The sequence below is a fragment of the Lithobates pipiens genome, unplaced genomic scaffold (genome assembly GCF_037356315.1).
Source record: "Lithobates pipiens isolate NorthernLeopardFrog02 unplaced genomic scaffold, aLitPip1_a1.2 Scaffold_16, whole genome shotgun sequence".
NCBI lineage: Eukaryota > Metazoa > Chordata > Amphibia > Anura > Ranidae > Lithobates > Lithobates pipiens.
In genome coordinates this window covers 551,402,361-551,427,435 of record NW_027507748.1, presented here as the reverse complement: position 1 = coordinate 551,427,435, position 25,075 = coordinate 551,402,361, and the positions used below count along the sequence as shown (strand labels likewise).

General features: G+C 45.5%; 1 protein-coding gene across 1 annotated transcript in view; it reads left to right on the top strand.

The window, feature by feature from the left end:
- The first annotated feature begins 271 nt into the window (after positions 1–271).
- Positions 272–25,075, top strand: part of PYM1 (PYM1 exon junction complex associated factor) — a 44,076-nt gene continuing 19,272 nt past the window's right edge. The window contains exons 1-2 of the mRNA XM_077483448.1: positions 272–397; positions 18,241–18,334. Coding sequence (XP_077339574.1) covers positions 367–397; positions 18,241–18,334 — 125 coding nt within the window. The 5' untranslated portion in view covers positions 272–366. The remainder of the gene's footprint in view (positions 398–18,240; positions 18,335–25,075) is intronic.

The following is a 25,075-nucleotide window of genomic DNA, read 5'->3' as shown; positions in this document are numbered from 1 at the left end:
AATCACAAAAAGTGCTCTGGTCAGGAGAGGGGTAAACCCTTCTGGAGCTGAAGTGCTTAAAGTGATCCTGTAGAGACAGGAGACCATTGCCCACATTATCCAAACCTAAAAACGACTAAATAACCCTTGTTATGATACAGACACAGTGATGAATGGAGAGGTCGGGGCTCAAAACACTCGCACTAAACCGAGGCACTCCTAAATAATTGACTGGCGCTAGTTCGCACCACATGACCGGGCGCACATGCGCGGTACTCACTCTGAGCAGCGGGAACGCGCACGGGAGCGGGCACGCAGGCAGGCATTCCCGCATGCTTGCTTTCACGTTACACCGGCGGCGGAAGTGAACGTGTTGAGAGGACCAAGATGGCCACTCCCTATGTGACCGATGAATCCGGTGAGTGGAGGGCTGCTAGGCGGCAATGGTGTGTGCTGTACACATCGCTGACTGCTAACTCACCGGAAAGCTTCTGTTTTCATTGTGTTTCTATCGGTGTATGAGTGTGTACTGTGTTCAGAGCATCCCCTGACCGTAGTGTGGTGTATGGTGGCAGCATCCAGCTCCATTCACTGTACACGCTGACACCTGGTCCTCCCCCCCTCATTGGATCCCATTTATATCACACGCTCTGCACTCACTCGGCTTTAATGCATACGTGTTTGCAGTGTGTTTACATGCATGTTTGGTATATTTTATTTATTTCCTGTATTACGTTGTGTTTGCAACGTGATGTATTGGTTTTAAATGCACATGAGAGCGCTGCAATGGTGTGAACTATGCTCATTGGAGTACTTCTTTTGCACATGGGTTTGTACTGCGTTTTTTGCATTAAAAAACGAACTCTTGGTGACAGCCGTCATTCACACGGGGGCTAGCATTATTATTATTATGTACAAATATATATATTTCTGAGACTCGTGGCTTGTGAAGTGAGTTTGGTGAGGAAAAATGAAAATCCTGCTTGCTGCAAAGCAAATATTCCATGGAGATGAACTGGCTTATGGAAACCAAAATAAATATGCATCGAACAAGACACGTGTATGGAGAACTCCACCATCAACATCGCGTGGTAGAGGATAGGCAAGCATGATCAATAGGTTGTGATGTCATGTAGTTTTGTTCCTACTGCACGTTCCCCTCATCGGGGCATGGTTACTCCCTGCGCACGTTCCCCTCGTCGGGGCATGGTTACTCCCTGCGCACGTTCCCCTCGTCGAGGCATGGTTACTCCCTGCGCACGTTCCCCTCATCGGGGCATGGTTACTCCCTGCGCACGTTCCCCTCATCGGGGCATGGTTACTCCCTGCGCACGTTCCCCCCCATCGCGTATGTTTATTCCCCGCCGCACGTCCCGTCCCCCCCCATCGCGTATGTTTATTCCCCGCCTCACGCCCCCCCCCCCCCCATCGCGTATGTTTATTCCCCGCCTCACGCCCCCCCCCCCCCCCCCCCCCCCATCGCGTATGTTTATTCCCCGCCGCACGCCCCCCCCCATCGCGTATGTTTATTCCCCGCCGCACGTCCCCCCCCTCATCGCGTATGTTTATTCCCCGCCGCACGTCCCCCCCCCTCATCGCGTATGTTTATTCCCCGCCGCACGTCCCGCCCCCCTCATCGCGTATGTTTATTCCCCGCCGCACGTCCCGCCCCCCCCATCGCGTATGTTTATTCCCCGCCGCACGTCCCGCCCCCCCCATCGCGTATGTTTATTCCCCGCCGCACGTCCCGCCCCCCCCCCCCCCCCATCGCGTATGTTTATTCCCCGCCGCACGTCCCGTCCCCCCCCCATCGCGTATGTTTATTCCCCGCCGCACGTCCCGTCCCCCCCCATTGCGTATGTTTATTCCCCGCCGCACGCCCCCCCCCCCATCGCGTATGTTTATTCCCCGCCGCACGCCCCCCCCCCCCATCGCGTATGTTTATTCCCCGCCGCACGCCCCCCCCCCATCGCGTATGTTTATTCCCCGCCACACGCCCCCCCCCCCCCATCGCGTATGTTTATTCCCCGCCGCACGCCCCCCCCATCGCGTATGTTTATTCCCCGCCGCACGCCCCCCCCCCCCCATCGCGTATGTTTATTCCCCGTCGCACGCCCCCCCCCCCATCGCGTATGTTTATTCCCCGCCGCACGCCCCCCCCCCATCGCGTATGTTTATTCCCCGCCGCACGCCCCCCCCCCCATCGCGTATGTTTATTCCCCGCCGCACGCCCCCCCCCCATCGCGTATGTTTATTCCCCGCCGCACGCCCCCCCCCCATCGCGTATGTTTATTCCCCGGCGCACGTCCCCCCTCCCCCCCCAGTCGCGTATGTTTATTCCCCGACGCACGTCCCCCATCGCGTATGTTTATTCCCAGACGCACCCCCCCCATCGCGTATATGTTTATTCCCCCGACGCACGTCCCCCCCCCCCCCCCCCCCCCCATCGTGTATGTTTATTCCCCGACGCCCCCCCCCCCCCCCCATCACGTATGTTTGTTTGTTTGTTTATTCAGATACCACTTTGAAGTACCAAGGGCACTTTAGAATTGCACTTCAAGCAGATCTACTCTCTAAAACATGATCCCTCCTTCCCACCCCTCCTCCGGTTCTCTGTATGGATAGTGTGTTATTCGCCTAGACAAATAAAGTGTACTGTCCTCCCTTTGCCTCCTGGGATAAGCATTTCACATATCCCAGGAGGCGCATCGGCTGAACCCAGGACAGCCAACAGCATCTCCATGATGTCCCATCAAAACATGGTGGCGCGGGACCATAGGCTACCAGAACATCTCAGCTGGAAAACACAGGATCTGCTGGGTGGGTGAATATCTGAACTGTGCCAAACTCGCCAATAGGTAAGTAGGGGGTTTAAAAAAAAAATGGTGGGGTGGGTGAAAATATGTTTTGAGCTAAAGCACAAAAAGAAAAATCGCCAACAAACTGCTTTGCAAAACAGACTTCAGGTATCCAATGCATCTCCATCCTGCTTTTCATCTTTCTCTCCCAGTCTGCTTTCTAATCTCTCCACCTTGTAACATGCATTCCCTACCTTTCCTTCTTCCAGTTGTGTTCTCTTTCCTTCAAGCCTTTTCTCCGCTCTACAGCTTATATGCATCACCCTTACTCCAGATCGAACCCCTCCATTTTACTGCACTCATTACCTTCTGCTAATTCTTAGCTCCCATGCTGACAAAAACTCCAGGGCACTAGGGCATATCCCCTCATATGAATCACAAACATATAGTACCTCCCTCATACTTTTGCTTCTCCCAGCTTTTGGGAATATATCCCCTAATCTTGGCCCTCCTCCATTTAACTACCACCCCACACCTAGCACCCCTCTGACTCTGGCAGCAGCTGCAATCTACACACTCTAATTAAATTTTCTTTTTTTTTTCCAGAACCAGCCACCCCTTCTAATGTGTCCTTTGGAATGCCAACTCAGTCTGTAACAACCTCTGTCTTATGACTTTTTTTTTCTTTTTCTTTTTTTTTTTTTATAAAGCACTCCTTTACCCTACTCACTGTTACTGAAACTTGGCTTCAAGAATCTGACTCTGCCTCTCCAGCTACTTTCTCCCATGGTGGCTTCCACTGGACTTGATCACCTAGACCCAGTAAATGGGGGTGGGAGGTGGAGTCGGAAACCTTTCAGGTTCTCCCCTCACCTCCCTCACTGTCTCTCCCATTTAGTAAATGGTGTATTTGTACAGTTTCCTCACACTGGCTAAAGCCATCTTTGTACCATTATCCCTGCCACATACAACAAATATGTAGTTTCAAATGTTTAGAATTTTGAAGATTTACAATTTCCAATCAAGTTTATTATGTTATCTTTGGTTGTCAATAGGCAAAGCACAAAAATGTGAATAAGTATATGTAAGGCATTGTCTTTGATGAGTACTTCCAACCTTGTAATGTACTTGTACCTTTTTTATGGGGTAGGAGTTTTACCAAAGAGAACATAATAAATCTGAATCCATGTGATTGGCTATCATGAAAACTGTGTACCTTCTAAAGTCCTCCCTCTCCTCTTTTGAAGCTCACTGTATTCATCTATTTTCTCCAGTTTTATGTGAGGATTGCAGTGCTCTATCAGCCTCCTGGACCAATATCAAGTTTCCGTGATGATGTTTGTCTTGCCACCCTACCTTTTCTCCTCTGAAGTTCCCCCAATTATTCTTGGTGACTTCAACATCCCTGCAAATGCTCGCACTCCAGCTACCTCTAAAATTCTCAGCCTAACCTCCCCCTTTTGACCCAATAAAATGGACACACTTCTACTCGTGCTAATGGCAACTCCCTTCATCTTGTATTCTCCCACCTCTACACTCCTTTTAAACACTCCAATAATCCTTTTCTTCTATCTGACTACTACCTAATTAGCTTCAATTTCTTCCTCTCTTCGTACTCCTATACTTTTAAGAGAAAAAGCAGTTACCTATAGAAACCTTTGCCACTTTGACTACTTCAGCCCCAGAAGGATTTGCCCCCTGAATGACCAGGCCATTTTTTGTGATACAGCACTGCGTAGCTTTAACTGACAATTGTGCGGTCGTGCGATGTTGTACCCAAACAAAATTTGCGTCCTTTTTTCCCCACAAATAGAGCTTTCTTTTGGTGGTATTTGCTCATCTCTATTTTTTTTATTGTTTTTTTTTTGCGATATAAACAAAAAAAGAGCGACAATTTCGAAAAAAAACCTAAACACAATTTTTTACTTTTTGCTATAATAAATATATATAAAAAAATTTCTTCAGTTTAGGCCAATATGTATTGTTGTACATATTTTTGGTAAAGAAAAAAATTGCAATAAGCGTATATTGATTGGTTTGCTCAAAAGTTATAGTGTCTACAAAAAAGGGAATAGATTTATGGCAGTCTTTAAAATTGTACTAGTAATGGCGGCGATCTGCGATTTTTTTTTTTGGACTGCGACATTGCGGTGGGCAGCTCAAACACTTTTGACACTTTTGTGGGACCATTGACATCTGTACAGTGATCAGTGCTATAAAATGCACTGAATACTTTGTAAATGTCACTGGCAGGGAAGGGGTTAACACTGGGGGGCGATCAAGGGGTTAAGTGTGTTTCTAAAGCCTCGTACACACGGTAAGATTGTTGGCCAACTCGGGTGTTGGATTTTGGTCAAAAGGGCGTGTGCCAGGATCTTGTCTTTCATACCAACAGTACACAATTGTCATGCAACAAACATGAACATAGTGACGTACTAAAAGGTATTTCAGCTCTTGAGCGCCACCCTTTGGGCCCCCTCTGCTAATGTTGTGTTTGAGCATTGATTCCCTGCATGCGTGTTTTGTACTTTTGACTTTTGTGTGACGGATTTGTGTACTGACCATAAGAAAATCTGACGTCAAACTGTTATCCACCAACAATTTACTAGCCTGTCATCCAACATTTGTTGGCGGAAAATTGGACAACAATTGTCAAAAGGAGCGTCCTAATGGTAAGATTTTAGGACAACAGTCTGTCAACAGACAATCCCCTGCCAACACTCGTACCGTGTGTACGAGGATTTACTGTGAGGGGATGGGACTGAATAGAGGAGGAGCCAGACTGCTGTTCCTACTTAGGAACAGACAATCTGTCTCTCCTCCCCGTCAGAACAGGGATTTGTGTGTTTCCATACACAAATCCCATTCTGGCTCTCGCATCGGGACCCCGCCAGTGCAGCGGGCGTGCCTGCTATGGCTCTTAAAGGAGCCGCCGTTCAGATATGTTGATTCGTGCAGGAGAGCCAACCTACTGCTATATATTTAAGTGAGCTGGTTGGGAAGTGGTTAACTCTATTCTGCGACAGGCAGCCTCTGTGACAAAATCTCACCAATGTCCTGCCCCAACCTGGACACTTCTTTCTCCAACAGTTCACTGCCATCCACCCATTAGACACGCTTCCCTCACTAAACACAGAATCAGGTCCCAACCCCTACAACTTTGGCAAACAGACAACCCCAAAAGTCTCAAACGACACAATCACAGTCTTGAGCATCAATGACAAAACTAAATGCCAGCAAGACTTCACCCTGTATAAATCTGCCCTTCGAGATTACAATTTCTGCCTTTGCACTGCCAAACAGACCTATTCTTAGAGCTGTGCGATTAATCATTAAAAAAATGGTGATCTTGATTCAACCTCCACCCCATCTCTATGCAGAATTTCCAGATTCATTCATGTAACAAGTGTAGAGAGTTCTCTGCTCACTAAGCTGTCAAAAGGAAAAAAAAAAAAACGGGCAGCCTGCCGTGTATTTCACAACATTGTCCGCACTGGTAGATAACTATAAACATAGTATCTTTTCGTTGTTATATCAAAGGAATGAACTTAAAGTGGTTGTTAACCCACTTCTTTGAAATCTTCTTAACCCCTCTGTACCTTAATCACGTGTCCCTGTGCCTGCGTTCTGTAAAAAGAAAATCCACTGATATAAACTCCATTCTGGGCACACAGCTGATTCCTCTCCTTCTCTCTCCCAGTCACAGCTGCAGTGGGCGGGGCCGAGCCCTCCCACTGACATCAGCCGGGGAGGAGGGGGAGAGAGAGCACCTGTAGCAGCGCTCATACAAGTTACACATTGGTGGAATGTTTTTTTTACATTAAACAGACACAGGGACACATGTTATTAAGGTACAGAGGGGATAAGATGATTTCATAGCAGATTGTTATAGCGAGGCAACACAAGGAGGGCACAGTACAGGGCGTTAGGAGGGTGCAGTACGGGCATTAGGTACAAACCAGTCTGTACACTGACACTGTACCTTACATTATTTACAGACTGGTATGTGTATAACATATACAGTACAGTGTTGGGGTACAGACTGGTCTGTATATACTGTATGGTGCTAGTTTATAAGACTGGTCTGTACCCTGCTGACGCTGTCCTGTACATACTGTAAGGTGCACCCCTCTAGTTCTGCTCGAGCTGGACTCTGGTGGTCATTGGAAAAACTCTGACCGGTCGGGTAGTCAAGACACCATACACAATGTGTGGATGATCAAGAATACAAAAGATTATTCCGGCTTCACAGAATATGCAATAAACAAAAAAGGGTTGTATAGGGGGAAGGCCCCATGAACAACCAATCACATTCAAGCATTATGTTAATACAATTAATATTAACCTAAAAGATATTCATTGTAATTCTGCTTAGTGACAGACTCGGCGTCACAATGTTTGACCTTATCACCTTGGCTTGAGGCCAATGTTCTCAACAAACAATATATGTTCTTAATGTCCAACAACTAACCGCAGACGCATCCTGTTTCACACTTCGCCTTAGCACGTCTGGTAATTTTAGCACAAGCTTAGCATGAGATGAAAACATTTTCTAAAACATTATCTTCAAAAATAGACCTAAGGAGTCTACCTTCTCTACCTTCCCTTACAATATCTAAAGAGTAACTACATTTCCTTACACATACTACACTAACCTGTTTGTAGGACTTGCTCTCCTCATTACTCAGTTCTGCTATCAGGGACGATTCCACAGCTGCCTCACATAGAAACAGATGTGCTGATGCTGTCAAGCCCCTTGCCCTTGGCGACCCCTCCACTCTCTGCTATTGGATAGCGGCCAGCCATCCAGCTAGCTCTCTATCTGCAGGAACAGGATGGGAGGAGTCATGACATCACCCACACTCTTCTTGTTTACAGAGGCCGGAGGATTGCAGCAGTGCTGCATAATGAGAAAGACAGCCGGGAGCAGGAGTGTCGGTGTGGCCAGCTGTCAGCCTATTCCCACTGTACTGTGGATTTTCCTGACCCCCCCCCCCCCTCGTCCTGGTGCGTACTGCTCCGAACCCCACTGCCGGAGGGGAGGAGGAGGTGTCCCGCCCCCAACTGGCATCACTTCCGGCATTGGTTTTCGGTATCGGAGCATTTTCCCGAGTACCGATACTCGTGAAAATGCCTAGTATCGGCACCGATACCAGTATCGGTGTGTGTGTATATATATATTATATATTTTGGCGTATAACACTCACTTATTCACCATGAAAATGCAAATACCGTGTCTGCGTGTTTATGCCAATACTTAAATTTTACCTGCCTCTGAGGGGACAAGGAGGGGGGCAGGACAAGAGCCGTCAATTACATACAGTGAGAATCTCCTGTCTCTGTAATAGGAAGTCCCATCTCCTGGGCCACCATTGGACCACTGTTCTGTCTATCATAGGAGATTCTCCTGTATATAATCTGTTGGCACTCGTCCCCCTGTCCCCTCTAGGATGCAGATGGGCAATGGTGAGGCTGCATTGATGTGGACTAATGAGGCTGCATTGATGACACTTGTGAGAATGCAGATGGACATTGATCAGGCTGCATTGATGGCAATGGTGAGGCTGCAGATGGGCACTGACCCTTATTTTGCTTAAAAGTTCCTTATTTAAAATGTAAGTTTTTTTTTTTTGTTTTTTTTTCCTGAAACTTCTCTCTTAAAATGAATGTGCGTGTTATACCCTGATAAATACGCTATATATGTATATAATATTTAGCAGAGACCCTAGGGTATAAAATGGCGATTGTTGCAATATTTTATGTCGCACTGTATTTTCGCAGCAATTTTTGGAGAAAAACTAAACAGTAAAGTTAGACCAATTTTTTTTTTTTTGTATAATGTGAAAGATGTTACCCTGCGAGAATCGTGATCTTTATTCTAAGCAAAAAAACTGTGATTATAATTTTAGCCAAAATCGTGCAGCTCTACCTAATTTATCACTCATTCACACCCTCTCATACATTCCATGTCAACTCTCTTCTATCTTTAACATTCTACTTTGTCCTGCATTGCTTTTGCCCTCTAAGTCAGTCACTGCCCACCTGTCCATGTCTTCCGTCAGTCAGTACTTCTGCTGCTTTTTCCTTTCACTATAGAGGAAGTTGCTAAACTTTCTCTAATGCCCACCTAACCACCTACCCTCTGGACCCCATTCCTTCATAACTACTATGGCCGCCCCCTTGCTCAATCCTACACACTCCAGCTCGCATAGTCAATATCTCCCTATATAATGGCATCCTTCCCAAACCTCTAAAATATGCACTCTTCACCCTATGCTTAAAAAAAACAAAACAAATGCTGGACCTCACCAATCTTGACAACCTATGACCAATCTCCCTAATCCCATTTACCTCCAAACTCCAAAAACATCTAGTCTACAACAGCCAGAGCTACCACCTCACTGATGATGACCCTTTTTTTATTTTTTTCACGTGTGGTTCCCTTTAGAATCCATTCCTAGACCCAAAGGTCCTGGTAAGGATTGGGGGGGGGGGGGGGAAGACACCCACGCCGTTTATTTCACATGTTTGTATTGCTGGGAATGTTTTTTTTTTATTATTTTTTTTATTTTTTACATTCAGTTGTCAGTGGGGGGCTGACAGCTGATGACTCATCTGTTGTTAAGGACGCAGCAGCCAGCTTCCCGGCCTGCTCCTTAACAAACAGCTATCTGTCTGGCAGCCCCGCTCCTTAAAGCTGCAGATACTAAACGTAGCTTAAACAATGCTAAAACATTTTTACAGCACTTTTTAGCTTTCTAATGTGCATGAGGCCTAAGGGCCGGTTCACACAGCGAGGCGCGGCGAGGCGTCTCCGACTTGCCTCGCCGCGACCTGCGGGGACCTCAGCGGCGACTTGCAGAGGACTTCTGTATAGAAGTCAATGCAAGTCGCCCCCGAAGTCGCCCCGAAGTAGTACAGGAACCTTTTTTCTGAGTCTGAGCGACTCGAGTCGCTCCTCTCAGAACGGTTCCATTGTACAGAACGGGGGCGACTTGCGGGAGCGAGGCGAGGCGAGCCGTATCGCCTCGCTGTGTGAACCGGCCCTAATACTTGTCTTATTTATTGCTTCTGTGGGCTCCATCCATCCAAGGGATTTTTCCCTGCGAAGCCACCTCTCCAAGGCGCTTCCATTGCCATGTGTTTATTGATATAAAAGAGCACTGAAGAACATGGTAAATAAATGATGTGACCCTTGTAATTTGTAGCAGCAGCTTCAATGACCTGAAATCTGATCTGTGAGACACTACAGTACTATCTTTACCTAGAACTTGATATGTTCAAAAGATAGAAAGTGCTGCTTTGCTAAAGGTGTTTTTTAATCATGTAGCATTCTGTGACATGGCTTTGAAGTCCCTTTTAAGATAAACTCCAAGCAAACAACTACATAAATAGTTGATATACTGTATATAGAAACTACCGTACCTACAAAAGTGTTAGTATTCCTATGCAGTTAGTTTTATGATACAGGCACCTAGCTAGTCAACATAGAGAGACCTTTTATCTACACTGCAGTTGTACACATCTTGGTCAAGAACACGCCTCCAGGATGCTGATTTGACATTGAAGAAACTGGAGAACATTAGAGAGGAATTTCACTCTCCCCACAAACAAATTCAGTTCATGTGCCCTTTACGTTTGCTGCTGTTTTTATGCTGAGAATATTATATAATCTCTATCATAAGCCCAGCGAATCCAAATTTGTCCCCTTCTGTCTCCCCGCTGTCCTCCTGTAGGTCCTATCCTGTGCCTTCCTCTATGACATCATCAGGTTGTTGACTGTCTCTTCCTGATTCCTACAGCTGGCCCCCTCCTGATGACGCATTTTCCTGGCGCTGTTGGAACCCGTCAGCCTCATGAGATATGTCGTTAATATCTCAGGGGACTGCAAGGGGAAGGAAACCTAGGCTAGAATTAAAGCAATCTGCTCTTTTTATGTCTTTACCTACCTTTGTCTGCAGGAAGCAAAACAAGGGCCTGTGTAAGCTTCGAGTTGAAGTTAAAGTGGAGGGCTACCCCCAAAAAAAAATGCATTAATAAAATAAAAAATTTTTTTCACTTACCTGAAACGCTGTTGCTAAGGCACTCTTCCTAATCTGCCTCTTCCTATTCCGCAGCACTTCCTCCTCTTCGGTGAGTGGCCCCGTTGCCCTTTAAGGATTGTATCCCCTCTCCATGTAACATCATTGGATGCCTGGGTAGCAGCAGTGCTGTCACATGGAAGGTAGCAGATCGGGTCATGCTACCCTATACGCAGATGTATATATTGTAGCTTCTCTTTTGTGTCCTGGAGAAGCTGCTATCAAAGGGAATCTGTTGCTTTTTCCTGCATGGACAAAGTGCAGATTCACTAAAGCCCCATACACACTATCAGATTTTCTGCTGAGTTTTTCCTTCAGATTTACCAAAACCATATAATATGAGGTCAAACCTTAGGAGTTTCAATTTGTATGCAATCAGGCAGGTCCTTGCACTACATGTTTTTTTGTAAACCTGAAGGAAAAACTCAGCAGAAAAAACGATAGTGTGTATTGTGCTTAGAGAGAGTCCACAAAATATTTTTTTTTTAATTAAAACCCAGCAGCTACAAATACTACAGCTGCTGACTTTTAATAAATGAACACTTACCTTTCCTGGAGTCCAGCGATGTCGGCTCTCGGCTGCTGCCGGCGGCATTCTCGGTGAGGGAATCAGGAAGTGAAGCGTTGCGGCTTCACTTCCCGGTTCCCTACTGCGCATGCGCGAGACGCGCAGCGCAATGGGTAGGGTCCGCGCTGTCTCTGGGGACCCGTGTGTGTACCAGCAGACAGAGCGCCGGGACAGGAATAGGCATAGACTCCCGTGGGAGTCTATGCCCGGAAGTGGGTGCCAATACCTGTCTTAGACGGGTATCTGCACCCCCCTCCCCCCTGAAAGGTGCCAACTGTGGGCATCGGAGGGGGGGAGGGTTCCGATGAGTGGAAGTTCCACTTTAGGGTGGAACTCCGCTTTAAGGGTCAGTTCACACTACAATTTCTTGTTCCTAATCCTTTTCTGCATGAGTGTTTTTGATACGTTCCTGTGTTTTTGTGATGCGTTTTTTCCCCTCTAATTTTTCTTCCTTTCAGTTCATTACATGTGCATTTTTGATACATTTTGCCATGTTTCAGATGCACTCCCTACAGAAGAAATGCAGCATGTTTTACTTCTCTTGACTGAACTGGTGTGAACTAGGGCCATTGGAATACATTGAAAACGCTGGGCAGATTAAAAGCGCACTGGGCTGCATCTGGTGCCAGCCCGCCCTTAAACTCTTTTAGGCCTCTTGCAGACTACAGTTTAAAAAAGTGAAGTACCGTTTTTTGATTGTTTTTTTTCTTTACTGAGCTAAAATACAGCACATTATTTGTAATGAGCCTTTGCACACAGGCGCATAAACAAGCGCTGTGCAATCTTCAGTAAAAAAAAAAGAAATTGAAAAATCTGTCTTTTTGGTCAGTAATTTATGCCTCATACATGCGAATGCACACAAATGATCATTTACATATCGTGCAGAAGGAAAGCGTGAGAATAAGTTTTCGTGGAAAAAAAAGACAAAGTAGATGCTCAAATGAGTATCATGTGCAAGAGGCATTAGACTTTGGAATATTTTATGCTCATTTTTGAATGATATTTAAATATTTTTAGTTTTTTTTTTCTTAGACTCTGTTCACACCATGGCATTCCCAAACTTGGGCAGAAGTTCTGGAACTTCTTTTGGGCAACAAGTGTCCCCCGATTCTGTTTGTGCGATTTTAACGCAAATCGTCAGGCGTCGATTGTGGCAAAATCGCACTGCGATTGAGGTGCCATTGAAAGCAACGGGGATCGCAAGCGCGTCCTGCCTTTTGTGGCGATTCAGGATCGCTGGCAGAAGGGTTGATTCCATCCGCGATCCGGATCGTCATGGTGAGAACGGAGCCTTTTATTTGCATACTTCAAGCTTTTTGAAAATATCAAATGTATAAGCCCTTGTACACACGGTCGGACATTCCCACGGAAAATGTCCGATCGGACCGTGTTGTCGGATAATCTGACTGTGTGTGGGCTCCATCAGACTGTTTCCGTTGTAATATCCGACGGACAAAGTTTTAGAGCTGGGCTATAAAACTTTCCGACAACATGATCCGATTGGACTTTGTCCGATTGTGTGTAGAGAATTCCGATCGGACAAAGTGCCACGCATGCTCAGATCAAATTCCTAGACCAAAGCTATTGGCTACTAGCCTGAACGTAGTCCCGTCGTAACGAAATAACGTCGTCACGTTACGTACGATCTAATTTTCCGACAACTTTGTCCGACTGTGTGTATGCAACACAAGTTTTGGACAAAATCCAATGGATTTTGTTGTCTGAATGTCCGACCGTGTGTACAAGGGCTTAGTATGTATATGCTAATACCTTGTTTTTCCTGGCTGGGTGCAATTAGAGTGTTCAGGTGGTAAAAAAAGAAAAAACTGTGAAAACTCATTAAGAAGTAGAAATCTTGCACAACTGTTTTATGAAATCTATAATTTTAGTAAATATAAAAGACCTCCACAGTTTAGGAGATAATTACAATAAAGCTATGTGCCGGTGTCTATGGAACATGCGCACTTTAGAAAGGACAAATTGTGCCGTTTCTAAAGGGGGTCATGCCGTGATGGCTGCCGCCTGACTCCGGCCAGTCACAGAGCCTGAGTTTGCGGCCCCGGGAGGAGGGGTGAAGATGGACGCTCGCTGCTAGTGGGGACAGCGGTGACATCGCAGGCTTCGGTTTCAGGTAAGTGAAACATTATGGACTACTTTGCGATTAATTTTACAAAACGGCATACAGTATATACTATGGGTTATCCTGGCAGAGGGGCTGGCAGTACTTGTGTGCACTGCCCTAACCCCTTTAACAAGCACTTTAACCACTTCAATACTGGGCACTTAAGCACCTTCCTGCCCAGACCAATTTTGAGCTTTCAGCGCTGTCGCACTTTGAATGACAATTGCGTGGTCATGCTACACTGTACCCAAATGAAATTTTTATCATTTTTTTCCCCACAAATAGAGCTTTCTTTTAGTGGTATTTGATCACCTCTACGGTTTTTATTTTTTGCTAAACAAATAAAAAAAGACCGAAAATTTTGAAAGGTTTTTTTTGTTTCCGTTTCAAAACTTTGTAAATAAGTACATTTTCTCCTTCACTGATGGGGCTGCACTGACGGGCACTGATGAGGCGGCACGGATGGACATTGATAGGTGGCACAAATTGGCACTGATAGCTGGCATGGATAGGCGGCACGGATGGGCATGGATAGGCAGCACAGATGGGCATGGATAGGCGGCACAATTGCATTGTTTTGTACTGATGGATGCCAGTCAGTTCCAAACAATAATGCATGCCAATCAGTGATGCCCATTGTGGGCACTGATTGGCATCCATTGTGGGCACTGACTGGCATCTCTGGTGGTCTAGGGTGGCATACCTGGTGCTGGGCATCCCTGGTGGTCTGGTTGGGTCCCTGGTGGTCCAGTGTGGGCATCCTCGGGGGGCTGTGCTGATAATCGATCAGCACCGACCCCCCCTGCCAGAGAAGCAGCCGATCCGCTCTCCTCTCCTCTACTCGTGTCTGACAGACGTGAGTGAGGAAAAGCCGATCACCGGCTCTTCCTATTTACACTGTGATCAGCCTTGATTGGACACGGCTGATCACGTGGTAAAGAGTCTCCGTCAGACTGACTGGCACACCACAACAACGATCGCGGCGATGCTCGCGCCCCCGGCAGCGCGCAGGGGTTTAAAATCCTGAGGACGTCCTATGACGTCCAGTCAGTATTTTGAAACCACTTTGCAGCCGTCATTTGACTATTGGCGGGCGACAAGTGGTTAATTATAAGTATGAAGTTAATTCAACTTCAAGTTATATGATTAATAATGTTAGGCTGCATTCGCACCTGAGCTTATCGTTTTCAGGCAGAAAGTCGTGCGATTTTTGCCATGATTTTGTACAGGTCAAAAGGTCACCAATGTAAAAAGCAGAAAAACACCTGAATTGAGCTAAAAAAAAAGGCTCCAGAACTTGTTTGAGCTTCGGGTGATTTGGAGTGGAGAGGTGAACCATCTCCATAGAGAATAATAGATTTTTTTTTTCTCCTCCAGCGTTTTGGAGCTTCAGGCTTCAAGCTACAAAACGCTGAGGTGTGAATGGGGCCTTAACGCATGTGGAAAATCTGTAGTTACTTTTTTAGGTTTTTATTGCTCTGTCCTTGAGAAGATCCGTGCTTGGTTACTGTGTTGGTGGTAGTTGTGAGTGTCACAGAAAATAAGTCCAACATATATGTCAGTCCCCGGAACTGAAGGCGAAGAAGGGAAAAAAAATGTCTCAATGCGACAGCATTTCAAGCATAGGTTTCCCTAGTTGTTAAACCTTGACCAGTATGTACAAACAAGTAGCGCAAGCTTTATCATCTGCCTTCCCACACACTAGCTGGAATCATTGGTACATTGCTGGGTAAACACAGGTAATGTGGTATGGGTGACTGGTTGGTTTCCCTGCTTAGATCATTGAGTATATGACTTTATTAGGTCCAGTACTAAATATGGCGGGTGATGTAATCATTACCTAATATAGTATTGAAAGCAGGAACTCCTCCCCTGTGTTCCTTATCTTTATATGATCAGTTATGACAGGTTTGACTTACTGTAATCAGGAGCAGAACCGATGCCAGCACTAAAACGATCTCTGCTTCAATTATAAATATCCTTTATTTGTCACTCAGGCCATACACAACCTCAAGTTGTGTGTTTACATCAACATCATATAAATATTATGAAAAATAGTAATAACTAGTGTCTTTTTAATGTTGAGTGTTTTTTTTTTTTTTCTTGTTTCATGCAATGGTCCATTTGCATTTTTTGGTTTGGAAGTGATGGGAAAAAAGTATTCAGTTACCATCTGTGGATGTGAACTTTTAAAACCTGTATTTTGTACATTTTAATTAAGTTAAGATGGGTGTGACAAATTGATGTTTTTTTTTTTTTTTAATTTGACCTACATTCATTTTTCAGCGAGTTAATTAGAACATTTAGTTGGCAGCACTCACTTGTGGTGACATATGATAACTCTTGTTAACTCGCTGGGTAAAGAGAGGTCTGTGAATATATAGAAGTATGGCTTTTTTCAAAAATCGCATCATTTTGAATTTTATTGGTACCATAAAAATACTTGATGGATTATTCTTTTCCCATGGTACTGGTACCAAAATCCTGATCACCAACCAGTGCGTTTGTCTGATGGACAGCCCATAACCGTGCCAGTCAGAGCCGGTGCCCAGAACACAAGCCAGGACCAGTGTCTTGAATATCAGCCCGCACAAGTTCTAGTGTAAGCCAGTAACAGAAGAGTACTGCCACTGCCAAAACATTTTAAATAAAAATGTACTCTCTAAGTCAGGATGCCTTTAAAATTCTCAGTATGAGAACTTTGGAGAGAGCACACTCCGTTTCACATTTGGAGTATAAACTTATAGAAAGCCTCCAAGGACTAGTAATTACCAAATTTTAGGCCCCCGTTCACACCTGAGCGCACTGGAATCACCGGTAGGATCACACGATTCTGCCTGCGATTCCTGACCACCTCACGTAGATATATGCGGCAGAAGGGCACATACAGGCACATTAACGTACCTGTACATTGCCCTTTAAGAGACGGCTTGCGCGTATGCCGGGAGCTCCGTGATCGCGGGTCCCACAGACCTGATGTCCACGGGGATTCCCTCGATCGCCTCACAGTGAGGAAGAACGGGGAGATGCTAATGTAAACGAGCATCTCCCCATTCTGCCTAATGACACTGTCACTGATCAGCTCTTCCTGTAATCGCTGATCCGTGACGTGTCACACACAGCCCCCCACAGTTAGAATCACTCCCTATAGCACCACCTAGTGGTTAACCCCTTCACTGCCAGTGACATTTTTACAGTGATCAATGCAATGTTTTAGCATTGATCACTGTATTAATGCCAATTGTCCGATGTATCCACCATAATATCGCAGTCACGATAAAAATCGCTGATCGCCGCCATTACTAGTAAAAAAAAAAAATATATCACTAAAAATGCCATAAAACTATCCCCTATTTTGTGGACGATATAACTTTTATGCAAACCAATCAATAAATGCTTATTGTGATTTATTTTTTTTACCAAAAATATGTAGAAGAATACGTATCAGCCTAAACTGAGGGGAAAAAATTTTTTTAAATATTTTTTGTGGCTATTTATTATACCAAAAAGTAAAAAATTTGTTTTTTTTACAAAATTGTCGCTATTTTTTGGTTTATAGCATAAAAACTGGCAAGTTGTCCAAAAAGCACCAAAAGAAAGCTCTATTTGTGGGAAAAAAAGGATGTCAATTTTGTTTGGGAGCCACATCGCACGACCGCGCAATTGTGAGTTAAAGCGACACAGTGCCGAATCGCAAAAAGTACTCTGGTCAGGAAGGGGGTCAATTCTTCTGGGGGTGAAGTGGTTAACAACAACAATTTACCTTGCTTCTTTACTTGGCTTTGTTGCTATTCCTGGCACACTATGCATTGATGACTGATCTTATTGCTGTTAATTTGTATAGTAGGTAATGTGACATTAAACACTTTAACCATTCATGCTGTATGTTAGTTTATTCTATGAACTTGGGGCTTGGATTGGTACCCCAGCTACCTCTTTCTCTAGCGTTATCATATGCATGGATGAGGCGCTAGTGATTTTCAGTGAATCAAAAATGCAAATACAAATAAATGGCAAGCTAAAAGTCCATATATGATAAATCCAACACCAAATTGTGATGCTCAAAATCAGATTTCTAGCTCTTCGTCACAATTGCTCAAGAGATGGGTGGCCACTCACCAGAGAATCATGACCCCTTTTTACAGAAAGGTCAAACAGCGCCTCTGGAATATCACTTGATTCCACTTGCCCCTCTAGATGAAAATAGGATGGGAAAAAAGACACCACAAGAGACCTAGAGGGAGGTCTCATAGTGTAGTATTTTTAATAGATAAAAGCAAATGGTGATTACACTCGCATGTTACAGTGCCGATCCGGGCACCAGGTGTAATCAGCACTTGCAAGCCGGCTGGTCCTAAAGGGATAGTGTGAAGTCAGTCTCTCTAAAGGCCAAGCCTAAATAGGATGTGGGATCAGAACCTGGAATGGTTGCTCCTCTGCTCCGTTTTGCCATATTGGCATCTTCGGGGAGTTCACTTCTAAAGGGACATATTCCATTATGTTTGTTCACTGATTTCACAGGGTGCCATTCATTGTTTTTGTTTTTTATGTTGTCATATGCATGTAAATCTATTAGAAATGTTTATGGATACAGAACAAAACCTATTGATAACAGTGCGCTTATGCAAAATAAAAATGTTATCATGATAAATATAGTTACTATTTTGTTCTTGTGTTGCTTTTCTTTTGTAGGAAAATACATAGCAGCCACTCAGCGTCCGGATGGTACATGGCGGAAACAACGGAAAGTGAAGGATGGCTATGTGCCTCAAGAAGAGGTTCCTGTGTAAGTATTATTGTAATTCAAAATGTAGCTTGTTGTAGAAGGCTTAAACCCTTATACTGCCACTGCTGGCGGGGCGTTTTACACACACTCCTGGTGATGCCATCCTCCGAGAGTGCATGTAAATCTAACAAACTTACTGTCAGATAAAAGTGATCCAGCAGCTGCACAGCCTCCGGATCGCTTCCATCTGACAGCTGACAGTCAGCTGTCACTCCCGTGAGTGCATGTTCTGTGGGCAGGATACATTTACAAAATGACCACATTGGGTAAATGGCTCCAGTGATCTTCTGTGATGTATTCTGCAGTAATATAAAACAGCCACTTATTCCCTTTCACATGGGCATTCCGTCTGTTTTTCATCCGTCTATTAAACGTCATCCGTTTTCACTACTTCATCCGCTTTCGTTCAGGTTTGTTTTGTTTAAACTGAAAGTCTTCATTTTTCTTCTTTTTACAAAAACAGAAGCAGACGAAAAAGGGATGTAAGCGGATGAAAAAGTGATGTTAAAGGAAGCTGAGTTTTACTGAGTACATTAATGGGTTTTACACCTTCATTTTTTAAAATCATTTTATTTCTATTGCTCTCACCAAGACTTATGCACCTGCCAACTGGTAGTTTGTCCCAGTATGAGACTGCGCCAGCTGTCTCAGGGTTGAAGGGTGCCTTCTCCAGACTGCATTTTTTAGCTCCTTCCATAGTTGGATAGAATTCAGATCAGGTCCCAGAAAAAGACACTTCAGAATAGTCCAACTTTTTTGTTGTTATACTACAGGAATTATATAGCTCTAACAGTTTGTGCAGCGCTTTACAACGTTAGCACAAACCATACAGTTACAAAACAATTCAATACAGGAGGAGTCAGAGGGCCCTGCTCATTAGAGCTTACAGTCTACAAGGGAGGGTAATACAAAAAGTAATAACTGTGGGGGATGAGCTGATGAAGAGAATGAAAGTACAGTTGTTAGGTGGAGGCAGGATATGCTTCTCTGAAGAGAGAGGTTTTCAGGGATCGCCTAAAAGTGGATAGAGTTGGAGATATTAATTTGTAGGTGTTTTTAGCTGTGTGTTTTAGGTCATCCTGTTGGAGGACTCATAACCCGTGAGACAGAATTTTCTGACATTGGACGGTACATTTCACTTCAGAATTTCTTGACAGTCTTTAGATTTCATTTTGCCCAGCACAGATTCAAGGTACTCTGTGCTAGATACTGCAAAGCTGCCTGAAAACATAACCGATTATTCCCCTGTGTTTCACAGTAGGTACCCTATTCTTTGAAAACATTTTTTGTCCCCTAACATAGAGCTGATGGGACATGTCAGAAAGCTCTTGTTTTATCTCATCTTTCCAGAGAACATTCTCCCAGAAGCAATTATGCTTGTCGATTATGCATTTTGTAATTGTTTTACTTTCAACAGTGGAGTCTTCTTCTTTGAGCCCACTTTTTATTCAAAATCAGACACTGACCTTCAGGTTCCATTCACATCTAAGCTTTCAGTGAACACGAGCAGCAGCAAAAAACATGTTGCTCTTTCAGTGCCATGTCAAGGGCAACGGGGGGCTGGTATTGAACTTTTGCTCAGATTGCCTAGGCTATCCAAACAGAAGTGGGAGTCAGTTTCTGTCAGAACCTGGTACCCACTCCCCCCAAACAAATGCCCAAAAGTGGTAGTGGGGGAGAATAGGCCTTTTGGGTGAAGTTCTGCCTTAAGCTGTGTGCTTCATAGTGTCTTCAGAATCACCGTCCTGATCATATCTATCTCTATGACATTTTGCAAAGAAACGTATGTTGGGGCTTTAAAGCTAAATTTCAGGGAAAGTAAAACTTCTCCTCTCTTGCAGTAGGGCTGCCCCTGCTCTTCAAAGTTTTAAAATTCTTGTTTGGGTCTGGTGGACTGGAAAAGGCAGTTACCTGATCTGCTCCTGCAGGGTCCCTCTGTGCTGCTAGACCAGTCCTCTTAGCCGCTTATGCCCTATGCTTCAGCAGTCCTAGGTCCTCTGACATGATAGTACAAAGAAGACCCAATAGTCTTGAACAGGAGGATGCTAAGGAACAGCGCATGGCTGGCACATAGGGGGGTAGAGGTGAGCACTGGCTGCCAGGGGAGTGGAAAATCAGGTCAGTGAAATGATTGTTCCTGGACCCCAGACATAAATTTAGCATTTAACACTTGCAATGCAAGGGCAGTTTCACTGCTAGGGGGGGATTTTCATTCTCCCTGGAGATAGGTTTCGTTTTGCTTTAAAACCTGTGTGAGCAGGCAGCTCCTAATTGCTACAGTGCCTTGCAAAAGTTTTCACCTCCTTGGCATTGTACGTGTTTTGCCTGGAATTAACATGGATTGTTTGAGGATTTGCATCATTTAATTTACAGAACATGCTCACAACTTTGAAGATTTTTATTTTTTATTGTGAAGTAAACAACAAATTTCCATGTGCGTAACTATTCACACCCTAAAGTCAATAGTTTGTAGAGCCACTCTTTGTGGCTATCACAGCTCCAAGTCTCTTTGGATAAGTCTCTATGAGCTTGCCACATCTCGCCACTGGGATTTTTGCCCATTCTTCCTTGCAAAACTGCTCTAGTTTAAGTTGGATAGTTGGCGCTTTTGAACAGCAATCTTTAAGTCTGACCACAGATTTTCTATTGGATTGAGGTCTGTGCTTTGACTAGGCCATTCCAACACATTTACATGTTTCCCCTTAAACCACTCAAGTGTTGCTTTCGCAGTGTGTTTAGGGGCATTGTCCTGCTGGAAGGTGAACCTCTGTCCTAGCCTCAAATCACACAAAGAGTGGTACAGGTTTTGCTCAAGAATATCCCTGTATTTAGTACCATCCATCTTTCCCTCAACTCTGACCAATTTCCCAGTCCCGACTGCTGAAAAACATCCCCACAGCATGTTGCTGCCACCACCATGTTTCATTGTGGGGGTGGTGTTGGGTTTGCACCAGACATAGCGTTTTCTTTGATGGCCAAAAAGTTCAGTTTTAGTCTCATCAGACCAGAGCACCTTCCTCCATACGTTTTGGGAGTCTCCCACATGCCTTTTCGCAAGCTCAAAACGTGCCATTTTGTTTTTTGCTGAAAGTAATGGCTTTCTTCTGGCCACTCTGCCATAAATTATTATTATACAGGTTTTATATAGCTCCAACAGTTTGCGCAGCGCTTTACAACATGAGGGCAGACATTACAGTTACATTACAATTTGGTACAAGAGGAATCAGAGGGCCCTGCTCGTTAGAGCTTACAATCTAAAAAAGCCAAACTCTATAAAGCGCTCAGCTTATTGTCGTCCTATGTACAGGTACGCGTATCTGCTGTGGAACTCTGCAGCTCCTCCAGGGTTACCTTAGGTCTCTGTGCTGCCTCTTTGATTAATGCCCTCCTTGCCCAGTCTGTCAGTTTTGGTGTGCGGCCATCTCTTGGCAGGTTTGCTGTTGTACAAAAAAATGCAGTGCTGTGTGATACTGAACCTTACAAATTGATAGTGCCATAAACAATGAAAATCGAGGGCATGACAGGAAGCCGTCCTGGATGGAAGCCAGACTCTCCTGCTCTCTTTCAGCCCGTACATTTGGGGACGTTCTGCTGCAATTTAATGGCCAGATCCAGGACCACCTGCTCAACAAAAGCCCAGGGATCATCGTAACCCCCGCCTGGCTCCTCCATGGACCTCCGGTCCTTCTTCCCGCCGCCAGACATGCCTCCCGGCGGAGCTGACAAAATGGTGCCGGACGCCTCTGCTCCCGAACCTTGGTACAGCTCTCCCTTCTGGCTCACAGATCGAACTGGACCTCTGCAGGTCTCCCGCCGGCTCCGAAGGGCACCATGGATGTTACTTCCTTCTCAGGAACGTTTCGTCCCCCTCACCACTCCATCTCCCCTGAGGCCTCACCGCATGGCCCTCAGCTCTCCCAGGGAACAAGCTGCACTACCAACCACCTATGCACAGAAAGTTTGCTTCTCACCCCACTGGAATAGAAAACATGAGGGCCCCTCCACCTGCTCAGACACCAACCTGGGGCGAACCATGGTACTTGCCATCAGGGCTAGCACATCTTGCCCATGGCAGTGCCACTCCACATCCTCAACCAATGCCGCCTTACCCACCTCCACCACAGCAAACCCCAATGCCGGCCCAAACCCACCCTGTACCCCCACAATGGCACTCATATTTACAGGAGATGCCTACTAAGGAGGATTTCGGGTAGCTGATAGAAGATGTAAAGTCCATATACCGCTCAGAAATACAAGTGCTCCAGTCAGGCCTTAAAGCAGAGTTCCAGGCTTTTTATGTTTATTAAAAGTCAGCAGCTACAAAAAGTGTAGTGGCTGACTTTTAATAAACAGACACTTACCTGTTCCACGATCCATCGCTGCCTCCGAATGGAGGGACGGCCGCTCCTCTTCCCCTCCCCTCCACCGTTGCCTCCATTGCTACTCTGGGCACCCGGCCGTGACCGCTTTCGGCCAGGCACGCACGGTGCATGCGCGAGTCCTGCTGCGCTCCCAGAGTGGACAGGCAGTCTCCTAGGACCTGTCACGTGTCCCAGGAGATTGCCTAGAGGGAAGGGCCGCCTAAGGTGAAAGGAGGAGTCACCTTAGCGGTCCCTGTGTAGAAGGAGGAAGTGGGACAGGAAGTCCTCCTAACGAAGCCCCCACTCCCCCCCCCCCCCCCCCAAAAAAAAAAATTGCATTTAGCATGTAAGGGGGCGAGGAGTGCTTAAAGCGGAAGTTCCATTTTTGGATGGAACTCCGCTTTAAGCACCTAGCAGATAGAGTGGAAATGGCTGAAGAAGAAATACAGGAAACTAAGCTAGCAGTCCACAGGGCCCAACTCCAGGGTGCAGACCACTGCACCATGTTGAGAGACATGCAACGCCATGTGGACAATCTGGACAACGGGGCACAGAAACAACATCCAAGTGAGAGGTGTTCCGGAATCTGAAGGCCCTGAGGACCTATAAGGCTACATTGCAGACTGTGTTTAACAACCTCCTAGACGAACCTCCCGCTAAACACATTGAAATGGACAGAGCCCACGAGCCCTACTTTCTAAGAGCACCACCTCCAAACCGAGGGATATCATCTGTAGGATCAGTTCCTACCCCCTGAAGGAAGAGATGCGACAAGCTCGCCTAGCATGCAAAGTGACTTTCAAAGATGTCCAAGTACAACTGTACCCAGACCTTTCATGCATTACCTTGGGCAGAGCCTGGCTTAACGTGGGACCTGGACAGACTGGACGCTTCAGTTGTTTTGCCTATTTTAATCAACTTAAATGTGTGAGTGGAATTGTATTTTCTTAATAAATTGGGCATTGTTTTTTTAAGATATCTGTGCAATGAGCGTTGTTGTTTTTCTATATCCACATGACTGCTGAACTGCATGGGAATCTTAATACCTGTTCATGATTGGAGAGATTTCTGGTTCCAGTGTACTGCTTGTGAGGAGTAGTGGAGCAAAGTGGCTTTTCTAATTTGTGCATTATCGCTGCACTGATGGTAAGGGTCTGTCGTGTTGGGTGATGGTGATGGGACCCCTACTATCCTTATCTCTGCTGAATGAGGTGGAGGGAGATCTGTTGTGGATTCACTGAACTTTCAGTACCTGTTTTGGACTTTTACACATGAATGCGTTACTTTTAAATGCGTTTATGTTTTTTGTTTTGTGAGCCGTGTTTTCTTTGTTTATATTACATTTAAAAAAACAGACGACTTCAACCCCTATTACACACTTTACAAGACCAAAACATTCCCTACCGATGGGGATTCCCCTTTAGCCTCACAGGTAAACACCAGGGCAAATCTGCCGCCCTGCGATATTCAGAGGATCTTGACCGCCTTTTGTGACGTCCTAGTGATCCCTATCCCCCAGCTCCCAGATTGGGATCTTGTGGCCACACCACCTCCACCACTCACAATTTGGCAGAAGGTCCCCCCTCCAACCGCTCCCGGAGCATGGATGCATCCCTCAAAAGACCACCAAACACAGAAACGGCTGAACTTTATGCACCCTCTTCATATGATGCCTGCTAATGCACTGACTTACCACCCAACAAGGCTGGTGAGCCTGCCCTGGACACTTTTGAATATCTAGTCCCACCCCCCCCTCCCGCGTCACTCCCCCCCCCCCCCCGTTTAAGTGACTAACGTTACCGCAGTTTCACTTTTTGTGTTTTATATGACCAATCTTGGGCTCCCTTGCATCCACCTGACCTATCCTCCTGGATTAGGGTTAGGGGGATCCCTGGGAAACCGTATAGACCTAGGCTTGACAGCTTCTCAAGGTTGTGTGAAAACATTTGTTCTAATCTCTCAATGTTTTTTGTGCACTAACCTTGTCTTCCTCTTTCAGTTTCCCTCTCCTCTTTTCTTCCGTCATCATGTAGCGCACCACGCAGTTTGCGAAATTTGCCTGGACCTCCTCCTCCTGAAGTGTGCCCGCTCCTGGCCTCCAGTCTCCGGAAACTCCTCACCACATCAGGTAAGATACCTCCCCCCACCCCTTACCCGACACCATGGCTAAGATCCTTTATCTGAATGTTCATGGCCTAAATTCCAATAGAAAAAGGCATCTGGCACTAAGGGAGTTTAGACTGACCGGCACCAACGTTATTTTTGTCCAGGAGACACACTTCGATAAAGAAGGCTCCTTCACATTCGCCTTTAAACAAGTTCCCTGTATCTACTCTTCCTCAGGACCTCATAAGCAAGCGGGGGTCGCCATACTCTTTAA